This window comes from Centruroides vittatus, unplaced genomic scaffold (assembly GCF_030686945.1).
Source record: "Centruroides vittatus isolate TY-2023 unplaced genomic scaffold, ASM3068694v2 contig_254, whole genome shotgun sequence".
NCBI classification, from domain to species: Eukaryota; Metazoa; Arthropoda; class Arachnida; order Scorpiones; family Buthidae; genus Centruroides; species Centruroides vittatus.
The window spans coordinates 335759-356340 of NW_027121609.1; the positions used below are offsets into that span (position 1 = coordinate 335759).

Consider the following 20582-nt stretch of genomic DNA (forward strand, 5'->3'; position numbering starts at 1 on the left):
TAGGAAATATTTATTTCAATTACATTAATGCTTCAGACATTTAAAATATTAATTATTATCTGATTTGATAACACTTAAATAACTCACACTCTTTTGTAGCACGTGTAAAGCCATGAAAACCCGCAGCGTGTCGTTGTCCTTCTATACTGCCGTACCTGTTCGTATTGTTGATATGTATACCTAATAATATGAACATTATTATTACTAAAATAAATCAATTTTATAATGTTATGTTAATTATTTTCAAATGTAATTATGAAAATTTTAGAAACCTGTAATTATTTTTGTTTAAACGCGTTGAAAAAGTCTTTTTTTGACTCTTCTCCCTGTGTCACTAAAAAGACTTTCATCATGAATTATAGAATTTGTTAGATAAGAAAACACAACACGTGGACGACTGCCTCCCGTGAGGGCTTTCTACAAGAAACTGTTTTCTATTGAGACGTTAGACACATTGAGAAAACCGAAAAGTCCGCGCGATCAGCTCGTTGGTGAGGCGTGAATTCGCGACAAGTGTGTACCATTTATCTACCCGTTGCCGAACCCACTTGGGTGTTATCAAGTCCATTGTTGGTTTGGCCAAGCCCATAACGGAAAGGCCTGATTAGACATGGGATCACCTCGAAAATTCCTGAAGGATTTTCGATCTTCTCAGATTAAGATCCGGGATCCTCCAGAGAAATGGTCTAACGCATTCCCCGTTTCGGCCTGCTGTTAACACGACTTTCGAAAATTTCTCTTTACATTTTCACTGAATACGAACATTTATTCAAATTTAAATTTAGTTCTCACATATATCACTTCATTACACGATTAAATAAGAAAAATTTAAATTTAAAACATAAAAATGCATACACTCGTAATTTCCTGCAGACATTGGGTCCATAAGTTAGTGAATTGGTCGAAAGGAAACAGAAGAAACAGACTATGAGAATGCAAATCTTCATTTTTTTCGTTATTTTCTGTAAAAAAAAATTTAAATTGTTTAATTTTAGTTTATTTTAAAGATTATACTTTATAAAAAACACATTTATGTGTATAAGAAAATTCTAGTGTATGCCTTGTTGCATTTATTTAAAGGTTACATCACATCTGAGTGCAATGTGTCTCATTTCTATAATTAATGAGTGGTTATTCAATTTCAAAACTTGTTCAATCAACACGGTCGTTGGCCCATATTGGTAAACAATAAACAGACAATAAATATAATTAGATATTGTATTAAACAGGAATTTTTCACGAGTGACCTGCTTCATGCCTCGCCAACCCGTCGCCCCATTGTAAGCTAGGCAACGCGACACATGGGTGATGTGCCGAGGGTGGATGCTTCCCAAGAGGACTTTATATTTTAAACTGGCCCCTATTTAGGTGCATCAAGCGTGAAGAAACGTCGGGAATCACCAAGAGGCCAGCCCGTTAACAGTGTTCGGTGGTTTTATCCATTCGGTCACTTAATAGCATTGATAGACTGGCTAATCCATAATAAGAGTGGTCACAGGATGGGAAAAAATAAAATATATAGGAATGTCGTAAATACTAGATAAAAACAATTCAAACTGTAACCTTAGATTTACTTTTTATGAACATAAAATATCATGATAAGTGAGAGAAAATAAAAATTATTAATTACTATTTCAGACTGTTGCATAAATTTCACAAGACAATACAAAGGTAAAATAAAAGTACTTTTAAGAGATATTTAAATTTCGCTCACCTTCAAGTTCTATTTATCTCTTACAATAGAGCAATGAAATCCTCTCAGTGTAAATTGTCAAGACAGAATGCAGAATCAAATGCACAACTAAAAGTAATTGGAAAATCCAAACGTGATGTTATTTTAAACGATAAAAGGAATTTTTCGTTGAGATAAGACCAAATTTCGATTTTGTAGTGACTTAGGGAGGAAGTATTTTTGTGCTTTTTATTCTTTTGAAGAAGCGTTTTTAGTCATACTTATTACGCAGGGTGTGACTGGTTGTTGCTTCACAAGTGCGACAAATAATATTACCGCCTTTATTAATTTAATATTATATAATAGTAAGAAAGTATGAAGATCGTTCAAAAGATAATTCCCTTTTTTACATTTTTAAACTTGGGAGAATTTGAAACGTCGAGAAATGTATAAAAAGTTAATGCTTTTCCATAAGCATGGATGTTAATGTGTGTGTGTGTGTGTGCGTGTGTCGATTTTGTTCGCATGTATTCTGTATTTCGTTCTTCCTTTTCCTCATACCAGTGTTAATTATATAAGCTGAATAAGCAGGAAAACTGAGATTGGATAAAATGTACTGGTTATTTGCCATTTCGGATTTTAGATTGTTCCATAAATCACATAAGGATAATTTAGGAAGGAATAATTTTCGTATTTTTAAACAATAACATTATGATATAAAAAATATTTAAATTTCATTCACCAGTTTTATTTATCTCTGACAACAGGGCAATGAAATTCAATTAGCGACAATTGCATGCAACTTGTCTTCGCACAATAGTAATATTGATAATTAATTTTATTGCACACTTAAACTTGGTATTATCTCTAATGACACAGGAAGTTTCCTGTTCAGATGAAACAAAGTTTCCGATTTGATTTTCTATACTTATCTGGACGCAGCGACGAGATATTTTTATTCTTTTCATTACTTTAAGAGAGTCTTTTTAGTCGTACTTGTAATATGTTCAAGCCCGAAATGAGAAAAAAAAGCGATGTTAAACGAGACCTCTTATATTTAGGATAAACTATTAAATAGTTAAAAATATAAAATTTGTAATAATAAAACATAATAACAGATAGAGCCACCAAATGTTGCCACAGAAAGTCAAGCAACTGTTTGCTGGATTTTTTATTTTCGATTTAAAGTTTTATATAAGCTTAACAACAATTATTTACGTATTTTCGGGAGTAAAATCCGGGGTTGCTTATAACACCGGAAGAAAATTGATAGAACGAAAATAGAATTATCGTGTAAGGCCAAGAACACACATGTGTAAAATTGTGTGGCAGAAAACTGAATCAGAAATCAGCTTTCAGTTCAGTTTCTGTTTTACGCTTTTATGCCAGAACACACATCACATACGTAAAAATTCTGGCCGAATAAGAAACACCACTGCCACCAACAGTGCTAATTTTATGAACATTTTCCTCTCATATAGGCTATCTATCCCTTTGTACCTTCCATTTTTTTCTCCACTTCCTCTGTTATAATATAGAAAATTTAAATTAATAGACTTATATATCGATTTTACAAGACCTACCTGTTGTTTGAAATTTTGCACTTATAGCCATCCATAAACGTTGTTTAAATACAGTGTTTTTATGCAAGACACTGATGTGGTCGAACAAATTCGATAAACCCCTGTATTTCATTTACTTTTTGTTTATTTGAGACCGTCACAGTTGTAGGGTTAACCCTCGTTGCCATCGGCCGGATGGCCGAGCGGTAAAGGTGGCAGCCTACCGCTCTGGGGGACCCGGGATCGAATCCGAACGGGTCAAATAATCCCCAGGAATTTTTCGGGGGGTGGTCCGTTCGGATATGTCGGGCTCCGTCCCTCACCACCCGGTCGCCCCATTGTGGGCCTGGCCGAACCCATAATGGGCCTACTAAAAGAGGCCCTCTTAGTGCCCACAGGGCGGAAGGAGTTAAAAAAAAAAAAAAAAAAAAAACCCTCGTTGCCGCCATTGTTAGAATAAAAAGCACGTGTCTACTTTGACGTCACAGAAAAGAGGTCTCTTTATTGGAGTAATTTTGGTGTAAAAATTTTACGGCATAAAAAGTAGAGACACGCTGTACTCTATTTTCAGTTCTCTTTCAGCCAAAATTTCAGAAAAATTTTTACGTTTTCTGTTTTATACTAGATTTTACGCTGAATTTTACGCATGTGTGTTTTTGGCCTAACTCGCCCCACTCCTTTCATGTATATTTATTCTTTTAAACACAGATAACCCACGATAATAAACACAAAATATATATGAGTATTTTCGCGCGTATTATCCGCGACGTATAGAAAAAGGCATTCTCACTACTAACAAGGCGAACAGAGTCGAAAAATTATTTTTTACGTATATATAAGTAGGCCTGAAAATTAAAACAATATAATCGGTAATAATAATCTTAACAAGATTGTAGATTCTAAAAATAAAATAAAGTTATTTCTAGATTAAAACGATAGAAAATTCGGTTAGTGTTACCTATGGTTCCAAAATGGCGGCTCGTCTCTGATTCCAGCGAATAGAAGAAAGGAAACAGTGGGATGCACGTTCTAATATAACCTAACCTATTCTAATAAATTATTATAATTTTTACCAACAAAATTATTAGAATAGGTTAGGTTAGGTTAGAACGTGCATCCCACTGTTTCTTTTCTTCTATTCGCTGGAATCAGAGACAAGCTGCCATTTTGGAACTATAGGTAACATTCACCGAAAATTCTACATTCACTACATCCAGACCAAGCCCATGATCGCGTCAAACGGCGATTCAGAATAGAATCCATGTGTGTCGACCCTGTCGTCAAGCAGGCGTAAGGCCGTAGAGGAAGAAGAAAAAGAGGCATAAATAACCAAGTGACATCGTTTATTGGGCTACAGTTTGAAAAAATTGTAGAGCTATAAATTTCCTGCTGTCGTCCAATTGTCTGTCTTTCCTTAATTTCGAGTAGGGTGTTAGAAACACGAAAACAGAAACCATTTATAGAAACCACAGGAGAAGGAGGTTCAGATTAACTACACAGAAACTTCCGATACACAGCAGATGTCACGTTATTTTAATTAAAAGTTTTCCTCTAAAAGGTGTTAGATAGATGACCGGTACAGTTCTATTGTTAAAGGAAAAGCATGATGTACAGGGGCAAGCCACTACTAATTTAAGGTAGAAAGCATATATTTTAAGTTAAATAAACTGAAAATACGACTAAAAATTGCAGCTTGGCATTTTTTATGACTCATAAATTCATTGTGAAATAAGCAGATTACTTTTTTATTAATATTCTTTGGTAAGAAATAACAAAAACACAAAAATATATTACATTTTATTATAGAAAATCATTGAAATATTAATAAACATCTTTTAAAACATTTTTGATTGCTGTTTACAATTTATACTCCAGTTACAAATGGCAAGTAATGCACAACTCAATACACACGCTCATACACGTGTTAAATTTAATTTTGTAACAAGTAATACATTACAGTGGAAACTCGCTTAATGAGTGTTTCGCATTACGAGTAAGTTTCTGAAACGAATTATGCTCGTTAAGCGAGGTTACACTATACATCAAAGGTTTCCGCAAGAAGTGGTCAGAAAAGGCAATTTCCTCACTTGATTTATCTTTACTTTTCTTCTTGGTTTCTTTGGAATATCAATTTTATATCACAAAAACATTTTATATAATTAAACCTCTTGTTCATAAAAAGGAGAAATACGTCTTAAAAGAGCACGAAGAAGTGTACTTTTCTGAAGTTTTCAAATTCTTTCGAGTAATCAGAGTTTGAGTTCGTTTTTATAGGTGTTTATCATTGATTTTGTGACCAACACAGATGATGGGGCAGGCAAAATCAAACATTAAGAAAAAATTATAGCCAATTAATAGATTGGCTAGCCGAACTCAATAGTTTATATTGTGCCATATTTGTGACAAAATTCTGAGATGCATTAAATCAAATTTATATGTCAGATAATGCTCATCGGTTTGGTCCTTACTTTTCATACCTGAAAACAACGAAGATTATATAATTTTTGTGTCAATAATCATATAGAAAATAGTATTGTATTTACTTGATCCTAGCATTTGTAAATTGCTTTCTTTTCTTCTTCATGCAATAGAAATACAATAAAAACGAAACAGAAATTATTACTATTAGGAGAACAGAAGTAGACACACCAATTACGATTTGATTCCTCGCTTCTTTATGAAAAGAATCTGTTATAGAGTAAAGAATTCTTATTAAAGAAATTCATAAATATCAATAATCATTGTCTTATTGATTAATAACTTTAAGAATACATTAATTCATAATCATTATCAGCAAAAATCTTCGTGGTTTATCTTGGATTCATCGCCATACAGAAACTTGATCTTCAAAAAATGGAGTTTACTTTTACGTTACGTTAAACCTAGTAAAGTATAATACTATGAAGTCTATTTTTATCTTTATGCACAAGGATTTGTTAAATGGAGATGACTATCACATGCCTGACGGCATTAAAAATTTAAAAAGTACAATACATCTGACAAAGAAGTAAACAATCAATTCATTACTGTAAATCCTTTGAGCAATGATAAACATTGTGTGCCATATTAAGTGAAGACGGTGCTGTAGTAACTAAACGGCAAAGCCACTTAAGACGGCCGTGTTAGAGGTTGTTCTGCACCCACCTGAATGATCAGATCAGGCATGATTAGACTTCACAATTAAAGGCAATGTTAAAGATCAACTTGAGTGATGAAAAGTAAAAAACATTCAGCGGAATAAGAAATTATATTCTCTTCAATCGAAATAACATATGAAATAGTATAAGGCTCTTATGTGTGCTATAAAAATAATTTCCTTGCAACAGTCAATAGTAATTGCAAGAGGTTGCATGCTCTGATATAGTCTCTCATTAATCTATATAAATGTGTTAAATTTGGACACCTGAGGCATTACTTTAAGTATTTTAAACGAACTTATTAGATTCATGGTAAAAAGTTACCCAAAAAGGTGTGTCAAACTCAAACTACTCAAGTGAATATTTTTTTTCTCCGGAGTATGACAGCAGGCCAGATGTTTTTAGCATTTGTAACCAAAAATTTTCTAAGAAGTAGCCCAAAAGTATCCGACTCAAAAAACTCTTTTCTAATAACCCGAGATTTGACAATAAATTAAAAAAATCACCATTTGTACTTTTCCAGCAATAACTCTAATTACAAAACAAACATTTTCGGCCAATAAACAGGCCTGAAGCAAGTCTGTAAACTGATTCAAAAATAAAAGTAGCAAAACTCAAAATACAAGAATAAACTGTAATTTACTAATATTTCGATAACACTCATTTTATATGCAAAATAGTGAAAATTATGTAATAAATGATCTTGCGAAGATGTACTTTAATTTGAAATTCAAAAGATAAAATAGAGAAAACATAAAGTAAACAAGGAATTAAACATAAAAATAAATTAAATAAAATAAATAACTCTAAGAAATATAAATAAATAAAAATAAAAATAAAAACAATAATAATAATTACTGAGTTCAACAATTTTGTTTATTAAGTATTATTTGTTTACGTACAAAATATCACATTTTTTTTTGTATCAAGATAATAAAATATAAACAAATAGCTTTAGTGAATACATGTCACGGACTGCAAGTAATTGTTTCGAAGGCCAGTTATGGCCCGCGGGCCGGATCTTTGAAATGCCTGCTGTATAGTTTCTTCTTAATTTCAACAGAAAACAAATAATTGATTAAGTAAACCAATGAAACCCATGAACAATATGCCTACCAGAAAAACTTTCTACGGGAAAATGACCCCAACTTAGTTGTTAGATCCCACCATGTGTTAGACGAAGAACAAATAATGTGGACAACTTATTGGCAACGTTCGAATCTAGAATAGGTAGTTAAGGCGTCAGCCTATCATTCTGTCAAACCAGGATCGAATTCAAAAAAGCCACTTCCAAGAAACTTTTGGAAGCTTATCTTTTATATGTCAGATCAAAAGTATCAATATTAGATCGTTTCAATTGTTAGCCTGGCCAAACCCATGATAGCTATGACTAAAATATCGTCTCAATGTGCACAAAACGAACATTCCAAAAGACAGATTAAAGAACGAAAGTGTAATCATAACGATTTTCACGCAAACAATAAACATTTTTTTCTCTAAAACGAAGCTTTCAACTCTAAAATTAAAAACAAAATATCATATAAATTCGCTTTCGATATTAATTTAGAATAAAATGTCCATATGTTACACACACAAAAAGTACTTACCAAGACATACTCCAGTATTAGGAAAACATGTCTTGCCTCCACAATTACATAAATTTTCACAGTTTTGTCCCCAATATCCCGATTCACACGGTTCTTCACACTGCACACCTATCAATACATTACTTGTTAAATATATAAGTCAGTAACAATGATTGAAATTGTTTCTTTATACCTTTCCATCCAGGCTTACATTCACATTGGCCGTTTAAGTGATCGCAATATCTCGAATTATTTACTGTACAGTTACACGGTAGATTACAATCGAAATCGAAATTCTGAAATTAAAACTTAAAAGATTGTTCCTTTACGTACTAAGTTGAATGCCACGCAATTTCAGAGAACATTTCAAAATATTTCAAATTATATGCTTCAGCATATAAATTATAGAAAATTGTATTGTTAAAAACTATACTCGTCAAACAATACGAAAAAATAAATTAAAGTAACGAAAATATAATCATTATGATTTTCAGGCAAAAAAAAAAAAACAGTATTCTCTCTATAAAAATTTTCAGCTATAAATTTCTCATTTTTAGACAATTTAATGTTATATCTCATAATATAAAATATAAAAGTGAATCGTATGAAAACACATATACATTAACTATATTTTTAAATAAACAACGAAAAAAATAATCCTACCTTGCAAGTATCTTCACAGCTGTTTCCAAAATATCCAGGTGCACAGTCGCACACACCAGTTATATGATGACACTGAACTGTGTTGTTTCTTCTACAGTTACATGCCTGTTCACAATTTTTCCCGTACTTCCAATCCTAGGTTGATATAATGGCAAAATTAGTCAGAGAATACACTGTCAATCCAATAGTCTTACATGCATGTTGGAATTTTACATAATGCATAAATGAGATTACTTTTGTGATATTCTAATATGTTTTAATTGTTACAGACATAAGAGAGATTGAATATCAGATGAGAAATATAGTCTTACCTCGCAAGTATCTTCACAGCTGTTTCTAAAATATCCAGGTGCACAGTCGCACACACCAGTTATATGATGACACTGAACTGTGTTGTTTCTTCTACAGTTACATGCCAGTTCACAATTTTTCCCGTACTTCCAATCCTAGGTTGATATAATGGCAAGGTTAGTCAGAGAATACACTGTCAATCCAATAGTCTTACATGCATGTTGGAATTTTACATAATGCATAAATGAGATTACTTTTGTGATATTCTAATATGTTTTAATTGTTACAGACATAAGAGAGATTGAATATCAGATGAGAAATATAGTCTTACCTCGCAAGTATCTTCACAGCTGTTTCCAAAATATCCAGGTGCACAGTCGCACACACCAGTTATATGATGACACTGAACTGTGTTGTTTCTTCTACAGTTACATGCCTGTTTACAATTTTTCCCGTACTTCCAATCCTAGGTTGATATAATGGCAAAATTAGTCAGAGAATACACTGTCAATCCAATAGTCTTACATGCATGTTGGAATTTTACATAATGCATAAATGAGATTACTTTTGTGATATTCTTATATGTTTTAATTGTTACAGACATAAGAGAGATTGAATATCAGATGAGAAATATAGTCTTACCTCGCAAGTATCTTCACAGCTGTTTCCAAAATATCCAGGTGCACAGTCGCACACACCAGTTATATGATGACACTGAACTGTGTTGTTTCTTCTACAGTTACATGCCTGTTCACAATTTTTCCCGTACTTCCAATCCTAGGTTGATATAATGGCAAGGTTAGTCAGAGAATACACTGTCAATCCAATAGTCTTACATGCATGTTGGAATTTTACATAATGCATAAATGAGATTACTTTTGTGATATTCTTATATGTTTTAATTGTTACAGACATAAGAGAGATTGAATATCAGATGAGAAATATAGTCTTACCTCGCAAGTATCTTCACAGCTGTTTCCAAAATATCCAGGTGCACAGTCGCACACACCAGTTATATGATGACACTGAACTGTGTTGTTTCTTCTACAGTTACATGCCTGTTCACAATTTTTCCCGTACTTCCAATCCTAGGTTGATATAATGGCAAAATTAGTCAGAGAATACACTGTCAATCCAATAGTCTTACATGCATGTTGGAATTTTACATAATGCATAAATGAGATTACTTTTGTGATATTCTTATATGTTTTAATTGTTACAGACATAAGAGAGATTGAATATCAGATGAGAAATATAGTCTTACCTCGCAAGTATCTTCACAGCTGTTTCCAAAATATCCAGGTGCACAGTCGCACACACCAGTTATATGATGACACTGAACTGTGTTGTTTCTTCTACAGTTACATGCCTGTTCACAATTTTTCCCGTACTTCCAATCCTAGGTTGATATAATGGCAAGGTTAGTCAGAGAATACACTGTCAATCCAATAGTCTTACATGCATGTTGGAATTTTACATAATGCATAAATGAGATTACTTTTGTGATATTCTAATATGTTTTAATTGTTACAGACATAAGAGAGATTGAATATCAGATGAGAAATATAGTCTTACCTCGCAAGTATCTTCACAGCTGTTTCCAAAATATCCAGGTGCACAGTCGCACACACCAGTTATATGATGACACTGAACTGTGTTGTTTCTTCTACAGTTACATGCCTGTTCACAATTTTTCCCGTACTTCCAATCCTAGGTTGATATAATGGCAAGGTTAGTCAGAGAATACACTGTCAATCCAATAGTCTTACATGCATGTTGGAATTTTACATAATGCATAAATGAGATTACTTTTGTGATATTCTTATATGTTTTAATTGTTACAGACATAAGAGAGATTGAATATCAGATGAGAAATATAGTCTTACCTCGCAAGTATCTTCACAGCTGTTTCCAAAATATCCAGGTGCACAGTCGCACACACCAGTTATATGATGACACTGAACTGTGTTGTTTCTTCTACAGTTACATGCCTGTTCACAATTTTTCCCGTACTTCCAATCCTAGGTTGATATAATGGCAAGGTTAGTCAGAGAATACACTGTCAATCCAATAGTCTTACATGCATGTTGGAATTTTACATAATGCATAAATGAGATTACTTTTGTGATATTCTTATATGTTTTAATTGTTACAGACATAAGAGAGATTGAATATCAGATGAGAAATATAGTCTTACCTCGCAAGTATCTTCACAGCTGTTTCCAAAATATCCAGGTGCACAGTCGCACACACCAGTTATATGATGACACTGAACTGTGTTGTTTCTTCTACAGTTACATGCCTGTTCACAATTTTTCCCGTACTTCCAATCCTAGGTTGATATAATGGCAAGGTTAGTCAGAGAATACACTGTCAATCCAATAGTCTTACATGCATGTTGGAATTTTACATAATGCATAAATGAGATTACTTTTGTGATATTCTAATATGTTTTAATTGTTACAGACATAAGAGAGATTGAATATCAGATGAGAAATATAGTCTTACCTCGCAAGTATCTTCACAGCTGTTTCTAAAATATCCAGGTGCACAGTCGCACACACCAGTTATATGATGACACTGAACTGTGTTGTTTCTTCTACAGTTACATGCTTGTACACAGTTTTTACCGTACTTCCAATCCTAGAAAAATATATTACTGTATGAATTTTCACATTGGTAAGTGAATAATCATGTTCGGGTGTTTGTATTCGTGCCGAATTTATGACTAAGAATGTAAACATCAATATGTACTGTTATATTATCTAAAACCGTGTCTTTTTTTTTTTTTTGCTAAGTTCAATGTCACTACTGGGTGTATTTATAGAGACTTGTTAGTCTTCATCATTAACTTTTTATTTCCCTGTACGTTTCGGGCCATGGCCCCTCCTCGATCGGCATTACATCTCGAAGTAACGTAAAACCGAAAATACATTTAATTCCCTGCCAAAGGAAAGCTTTGAAGGAATTAAATGTATTTTCGGTTTTATGTCACTCCGAGATGTAATGCCGATCAAGGAGGGGCCATGGCCCGAAACGTACAGGGGAATAAAAAGTTGATGATGAAGACTAACAAGTCTCTATAAATACACCCAGTAGTGACATTGAACTTAACAACAAATCAGTATGTATATAAAACATATATATATATTATATTAATACTAGCAGATAAGTCCGGCATTGCTCGGGCAAAAAGTAACGATAGAGAAGATTAAGATTATTTCATTAGAGCCAATCTTACCCGTTTTCACAGAATGCAAGAATTAGGTTTTTCTGTTTCTATACTAATTAGAGAATTTTTAGATGGGTCAAAAAGTATGTTCGATTTTTCGTAAAAACGCAGAAAACCGCATCTGTAAATTTTGCACGTCGCTTTCTCTTAACACTTTTATTGTTAACACTCCGATTCGTAACACTTACATTGATAACACTTCGATTGTCAAGGAGTACATTTTTTCACCCCCACGTGGTACCTTACTAAACCGCCGTTATAATTAAAAAGTTGCATCTAAAATAGTACAGTAGAAGCTGAGTCCATTAGGATAAGCCTTAAACATTTCCCTTTTCCCGCGGGGGATTTCGAAAAATTCAATCTTAGTGTGCATTCTCGTGGCGTACCCTAACTGTTAACTGTGTACCAAATTTCAACTTTCAACTCCTAACCGTTTGGACTCCGCGCTTATTATTATTATCATCATCAACTCATCATTATTATAAGATAGAACCTAGTAAAGTAAATAATAATAGATAAAATTTTAATACCATAATTACTATCAACGAAATAAAGAAATTTGAATGCCTACTTTGCATTGATCCTGACAATTGCTTCCAACGTATCCGGGAGAGCAATCGCAGCTACCATTGACATGGTCACAATGGAGTGTCGTGTTTCGTCTACAGCTGCATTCTGTTTGACAATTTTTACCGAATTTCCAGTTCTACAAATGTTACTTTTTCTCAGTTTTGTAGATACGAGCCGTTTAAAATTGCAAGTGTACTTACTTCGCAAATACTTTCGCATTTATCTCCAGTATATCCCGGTTCACAATTACACGATCCATTGATATGATCGCACTTTGCTCTATTCTGACATTGACATTTTTGCAGACATTGATATCCGTAGTAGCCTGTATTACACGGCATATCGCAGTTCGTTCCTTGCCACCCTGATAGAAAAAACTGATTTATTTTCTATTGTTAAATAATTGTTTTCATTATTCTGTTTTGTCATGAAGTATTGATAATTCTAACCTGTTGTACAAATACACAATCCATTAGCAGGATCGCATTTGGCTCCGTTTTTACATAAACATTTGTTGGTGCAGTTAACGCCCCAAGTATCTTCACAACCTATAATTATAAATACTATTAATATTGTGTTATCATATCATAAGCTAAGCATCATAGGAAAGATGTAATATAATGGTGCTTTTGTTTCAGGACAATATTATCATAAGGATGCATCGAGATCATTCCAATGGTCGGTAAGATCACGGCAGCTTGAGATTTTAACTACAAACACCGAGAGTAATAATTGATTTTTTTCTTGTCAGTTACCGGTCCAAAGACCAGAACCTCATTGGCATATCAGGCTGTGATCTATGAAATATGCGTCGAGTGATTGGATCACTTGTTTGAATTTTTGTAATTGCATTTTGAAGAAGTCTATTGTTGGATACGTCAAGCTTACAACAGGGCGACTGGTTTTATGGGACATGACATATTTCTGTACTTTTTCGACCTGTTTGGATTGATCTCCCTGGAGCAGAAGGCTGCCACCCGCTCGGTCATCCGGCTTCCAAATCATAGGTTCTTCAGCTAGGTTTATCAGCCAGTTTACATCGCATCAACTTACAGGAAAGCCACCTCATCTACACTTGTAGTACCATAAACTTTCATCACTCCTAACATTCCAGGATATCGTAGCTAAGATTCGATCCCACATTCTCGAGATATATAAGCTAAAAGATAACACTATGACTATAGGCTCACACTTTCTCTCTCTGTGAAACGTTTAATTATTCAAATTTACGCAAAAGATACACTATTTTTGCTTTAGTACGGACATACGTAATTGGTCTTTAGTATTATACCTTACGAAATATTTCTTATAACAATTATAGATAAAACAGTTTACTTGTGTTACAAGTGTTGCCCTTCCAACCAGCCGAACACAAACAGGTGTTTGGTGCGACGCATTGCCCATGCAAGCAAGATTTTTCACAAATTGCTGAAAAGAGAACAAATATAACGTGATACACGTTTCAAATAAATTGACATTTTACAAAAATAAAATACTTGCGATTGCATTCGTGTTCAACTTCCTCATATCCTGCACAGCATATATAATGTTTTTTAGTAAAATATCTTGTAACGGGTATTTTTGTATAATAAGACCTATGCAATATTTATTTCAATTACATTAATGTTTAATACACTTAAAATATTAATTATTACGAGATTTGATAACACTTAAATAACTTACACCCTTTTGTAGCACGTGTCAAGCCATAAAAACCCGCAGCGTGTCGTTGTCGTTCTATACTGCCATGTCCCTTGGTACTCTTGATATGAATTCCTAATGATATAAACATTATTATTACTAAAATAAATCAATTTTATAATGTTGTATTAATTAATTTCAAATATAATTCCGAAAATTTTAGAAACATTTTATTACTTTTGTTTAAAGGTGTTGAAAAAGTTTTTTGACTCTCCTCTCTGTGTCACTAAAAAGACGTATTATCATAAATTTTAGGATTTATTGGATAAAGAAACACAACACGTGGTCGATCACCTCTCAGGAGGGCTTTGTACGAGAAACTGGTTTGTATTCAGATGTTCTGTCAGACCAGCTCGTTGATGTGGTCAGGCGTAAACCCTCGACAAGTGTTTATACCATTTATCCATCCGTTGCCGAACCCACTTGGCCGTTATCAAGTTTACGGTGGGTTTGGCCGATCCCAGAACGGGAAGGCCGGGTTAGAGATGGGGCCACTCGGAAAATTCCTGAGGATTTTCCATTTTACCCGATAATGATCCAGGATCTGCCAGAGCGGTGGTCTAATGCATTTGCCGTTTCGACCGGCCGTTAACACGATTTTTAGGAATTTATTTCTCTTTACATTTTCATGAAATACGAACATTTATTCAAATTTAAATTTATTTCTCACATATATCATTCATTACACGATTAAATAAGAAAAATTAAAATTTAAATCATAAAAATACATACGTTTGATATGTCGTACAGACATTCGGTCCATAAGATAGAGAATTGGTCGAAAGAAAACAGAAGAAACAGACTATAAGAATGCAAACCTTCATGTTTTTCGTTATTTTCTGTAAAAAAGTTAAATTGTTAATTTTAGTTTATTTTAAACATTATACTTTATTAGAAAAACACACCTAAGAATATGAGAAAATCTTAGTGTATGTCTTGTTGCATTTGTTTAAATACATCTTAGAAAACCTAAACTTTTGAATGGTTTATTGAGAGATGGTGACCCAACACACAGATGGACTGGTATGGAACGTGTCTTCTCTGAGGATTTATTTTATCGGAAACCATCTTTCATTTAGGTGTTATGGTTCGTCATGCAGACGCGAATCTAGTAGCGAGCGAGGTTTTTTAAAGAAAAATTTAGGGAAAAAAAAGAAAACTTACAGTGCAGATCACATGAAATTATTCTCGAAAGTTACACCCATAACTCCTACCACCTACAAGTTCTATTCATTCACAGTCATCTACCTTATGCTATACCTCTATATTTACGATAAATCCGACGATGACCCTGATGATCTAGAACAATTACCACCCTTTAGAATATTCAATGACTAATATATTAATCCGAATGACTGTTTTACTTTTCCGGCTGTTATTTATTACAGAAGCAAAGTATGGCAATCGGTCGAAAAATGACACCCCGAAGACTTTTATATTTTTCTATTCGGGAACCTAGAAATGTCCAGAAATACGAAAAAATTTTGGATGTGTATGATTGTACTGTAATATGTAAAAGATGACAATTAAAGCTAATTTTCGAGAGTTATTTCAGATTATTTTTTTATCATGAATAAATTAAACAATTAAGGTATTTGTTTATCAACAAATTCGCTTGACGACCCAGTCCTAAGAACGGAACTAGGTTATTAAGTGAGGTGTTCCTGTATGCAATGAAAGCTAAGCTAATTGGTTATAAATTTGCACCTAAGTAAATGAGGAATAAATCAAACAGGGGAGGCGATAGTGTGGGTGGGTGCAAGATCATTTATATTCTTTCTGTGAGGTCGCAAAACGGGTTTACATTAAACATTTATAATAGAAAATTGTTAAAACGAAACTAGAAAAAAACCTCTATTGTTAAAAAATCAAAGATCGAAAGAGAATCAAAAGTCAAAGATCGAAAAATCAAAGATCAAAGATCGGATTAGTTGTGCTAGTCATATGAAGCCGCGACAAGAAAAAATGCTATTGAAAACGGAATAATTGTAAATGATTAATAATTGTAAACGAGTGTCCTCCAGTAGAGAGGACCTTTGACGAGGCGCTCGTATACAAATAATTAGAACATAGAAATTTTGAAAAGGGGAAAAGTTAATGACGAAAAGGAACACCATGTCGGAATAAAATTATAAAATGTCACAGAATAGACAACAATGGGGAAAAATATGAGCGCGAGTTCCAAAGTTCCATCAACACATTCCATCCAGAGTCCACGGATGGTGTCAAGTGGATTCTTCGAAGCGGATCTTTCTCGTGACTCGAACAGGGGTCTTTTTCGCTTAGGAACCGACGTGAGACCAATCAGGGAGCGGGAAAGACGAACGTAGAACCAATCAGGTAGACGAAAGGGGAGAAAACGGATATTGATAAGGCAGATTTTAAAGGACACAAAAGAGGACTCTCCCAGAAGTTTCGAAAGCCTGAAGGCGTGTGTGCCAACGCACGGAGGTTCCCGTACTTGTGTCCATCGAGAGCGCCGCCGACACCAACCGACGAATCTTTTCACCTGCTGCTGCCCCGTGGAGCGACGTTAGATAACACCCTCGACACTTCGAACTTCCGAACATTCAATTGTTTAAAGAACATTGTGCATAGTGTAAGTTATTTCATGTTTAAATAAACGGGTTTTTTGCAGTGGCGTAGCGAAAGGGGTGCAAGGGAGTCTATCATGCATCGGGCGCCACTCGCAGACGGGCACCCAAATGGTCTCCAAGACAAACTACATGTTGTTTTCTGGAGGGGGAGGGGGAGGGGGCGCCAATAAAGAGTCGTGCGTCGGGTGCCAGTTATGTTCGCTACGCCACTGGTTTTTTTGTGAGATACTTGGCATCTGTGTCTCCTCCGCCACACCCACACGCGAACGACCCTAGATCATCCTGTCACGAGATTAACGATTCCCCCTAGAAGTCGGCGAACATTGGTGTCCGAGAAGTGAAATTTTAAGTCCCCAATCTGTACCAGGTAGGACACTTTTTCTAGTACTGTGCTCTATCTACCAAGCTTGTAAAATGAGTAAAACAAAACGATCCATATATAAATGGAGTAGACAAACCCTGTAAGAAATATGTTATAGCATACAATCAGTCTAACCAGAAAATAGAAAACAAATACGTTAATATTGCGAGCGGAAAGATTAAAAAAAATTGTTTGAAATGAATACATTTTTCGGTAATGTAAAAAATTATAGAAGTATAGGAGTTAATTAAGGTTTAATACAGGTAAAAAATCGTGCCCCCACATACAAACATCCAATAAAACACTTCTAACTTTATGACGTTTTACAAACGTAAAAATCCCATAGGGGTTATTTTAGACTGCTCTCCATACTTCCTTTCTGTTATATATGTTACAGTCAAAACCCGTTTTTAGTTAAAACCCGTTTTGTCTATGTTTTGTTTGGTATACTGGCACAATGAAGTGGCGCTTAATCAACACTAGGCGAGTTTTCCATCTTTATTTAGTTAGAGAACGGCCATGGAAGGTTGACAGATTAAGAGCTCTTTCTTGATTCAGTGAGAGGTGCATGGCCGTTCTCTAACTAAATAAAGATGGAAAACTCGCCCAGTGTTGATTAAGCGCCACTTCATTGTGCCAGTATACCAAACAAAACATTTATTATTAAAATTAATACGTTTATGTTAATTCTGTTTTTTTATATGATTGACTTCTATAATTGCAAAGGGTTGGTAAAGGGCATCACACAGAGTTCGGCTTTGGGCTTCGAAATGCCTAAATCCGGCCCCGGCTAGAACCGAAGTGTTTTAACTAATATTTCGAACTGACAAGTTGTAGTTCGTTGGCTGTGTTGTCCCTTCTTCGATGATAATTTAACACAAAACTATTTGACTAGCGCTGGTAATGACAACACTAAAACCACGTGCTTCGCTTAGAAAACGGCGGGTTGCAGTCATGTGACAAAAATACAATGTTAACTAAACTGTGATTGGTTAAAACGTAACAGATGTCGATAGCATGGAACCCAGACGCATCTCGGCCGTCTACCGGTGGCGAAACCCACTTAACTTGGAGCACAGAATAGCGATTTGTCTAAGGTTCGTTAACTGCCTTTCGGTAAGGGGACTTATCGAATGTCCCGTGTATCTCTCTCGTTCAGTTATCGGATGAGCTCAGAATAGGTTCTCTGTTCTCCAAACTATTCACGGACAGAGCCCGTGACGAAATCATTACTGTTCGAACGGTGTCCTTTCCGATGTCATGTGAAACAAGTGATAAACAATTAGGCAAGACATGACTATACTCACACTGTCTTCACTCGTGGAGGTGCCAGTTTCGACTGACAGAGCGCCCTTTATCCTCCACTTGGGACTGTCGGTTAGAACGGATTACTTGTGGATAATTATGCTTCAAAATTCTACAGACTTTATTCCACTTTGACAATTCCTTTATAGGCAGACTCATCATTTTTCTAACAATACTCGTGTAACAAAAAGCTTTTACGAAAACGAATAGGGAGGATGCGTTTAAAGTAAGGAAGTTTATAAAATTGAAATAGTAATTAAAAAGAAAGGAAATAAATGTATAATTTTCATTAATATTTAAGTACATTAGAGCATCGATTATCCGACTCAATTGGGGACTGAGGTTGGTCGGATAACTGAAAAACGGATAACCTAAAAGTATGGAAAAATATATTATAAGTATAGTATATTAGTATATTCCATGTAATTAGTATATTAGTATATCGCTATTAATCTACTTCGTGTTGAATTTTCATCGATGTTATGCTTAATAAATACAGTACTGTACTGTGTATTGAAAAATATAAAACAAAGTTATATATTCGAGTTAAATATTTTACATAAAGTAGGCCTATACGTGAGAAAAAGATGTCCAAACTTTACTTGGGCTTCACAGCTGCACTGGTGTTTTTGCAGCTAAATCTGGCACACGTTTTAAAAACAGCAATTGGATAGCCTCATTAAATAAAATTAAGCCTAGTTTAAATACTGGCCTTCCTTTCGTGGTCGAGCCAGTGTTGCCAGCTAAAACACGCAAAAATTTAACGAAAATAATATTAAAATAGCCAAGACAGCCAAATATTCTAGCGCCACATCACTAGCGGATATTTGAATTTGCCGACTAGAAGGCGGTCGGTTAACCGATGTGACGTTGATAGGGGGTCGGATATTCGATGCTTTACTGTAATTTACATAAAAATTCTAGTAATGAGTTGTGTAATTTTCTCTGAAAAAGTCAATATTGCGCGCGACGCGATCTATTAAGACATTTTATTAAAAACACTTTATATATTATTAATTACTATAAAATAGCAATAAAGTTAATTTTGTGGAGTGAGACGAGTTTTATAATAAGTTGTAAATGCTAATAACGAGTAAAATCTTAAGTCTAATCTGGATAATATAATTAAAAAAATATATTATACGTTTACAATCTTGCTTTGGGTAAAGTTGAGGCCCTGAGCCTCAAGAAGGGGTCCTGGGCCTTAAGAAGAGGTCCTGAAATAGGAGTCTCGCTTCAATACTCTTGTTGAGATATTCAAATTTAACTTATTCATCATCTAGGTCTTAAAATCACATGTATAGTTTTCTATTACTTCAGAATAAAACATCCTTTGCTTCGTTATCATTATTTTATTTATAATAAAGGAAATGTTCTCCTTATCAAAGCTAATTAAATAATTCTTCATACCCATTTTATTTGAAGTCATTTTTATAGATGTATTTTTTGCAAAGTTGTTTTAATGCTACTAAATAATGTAGAAATGATGGTAAAAGATTTTACAAATGGCACGAAAACAAACAATCTAAGATATTAATTTAATGTGCAGAGAATAATTCTCGTAAACCGAATTCGGTTGTTGAAAATAGTAAAAAAAAGTTATAATGGAGCTATAAAATATAATTTTAAACTTCATATATTCTCATTAATTCTGTAAGAATAATGAATAGCAGCAGTTTTCCGAAAGTCACATTAAACTGTGTATAGTTTGATTACAACTTGCAATACTTCCTACAGTCATACGATACGTCAGTTTCCTTTATCACCGGCTTCCGTTACTATATTTTAAACACAGTAAAGGGATATAAACTTGTTCTAGGCAACGCGACACATGGACTTTCTATTGTAAACTGGCTCCTATTCAGGTGTACCAAGCGTGAAGAGATCTCTGGCATCAACACATGG

General features: G+C 34.2%; 1 protein-coding gene across 1 annotated transcript in view; it reads right to left on the reverse strand.

Annotated features, from left to right (window-relative positions):
* Positions 1-7867: 7867 nt before the first annotated feature.
* The window catches only part of LOC136971444 (multiple epidermal growth factor-like domains protein 10), a gene marked incomplete at its 5' end in the record, with an annotated part of 38153 nt that continues 25438 nt past the window's right edge, over positions 7868-20582 (reverse strand). The window contains 12 exons of the mRNA XM_067265901.1: positions 7868-7887; positions 7979-8086; positions 8151-8253; positions 8621-8755; positions 9243-9377; positions 9554-9688; positions 9865-9999; positions 10176-10310; positions 10487-10621; positions 10798-10932; positions 11109-11243; positions 11420-11554. Of these exons, the coding sequence (XP_067122002.1) occupies positions 7868-7887; positions 7979-8086; positions 8151-8253; positions 8621-8755; positions 9243-9377; positions 9554-9688; positions 9865-9999; positions 10176-10310; positions 10487-10621; positions 10798-10932; positions 11109-11243; positions 11420-11554 (1446 nt within the window). The remainder of the gene's footprint in view (positions 7888-7978; positions 8087-8150; positions 8254-8620; positions 8756-9242; positions 9378-9553; positions 9689-9864; positions 10000-10175; positions 10311-10486; positions 10622-10797; positions 10933-11108; positions 11244-11419; positions 11555-20582) is intronic.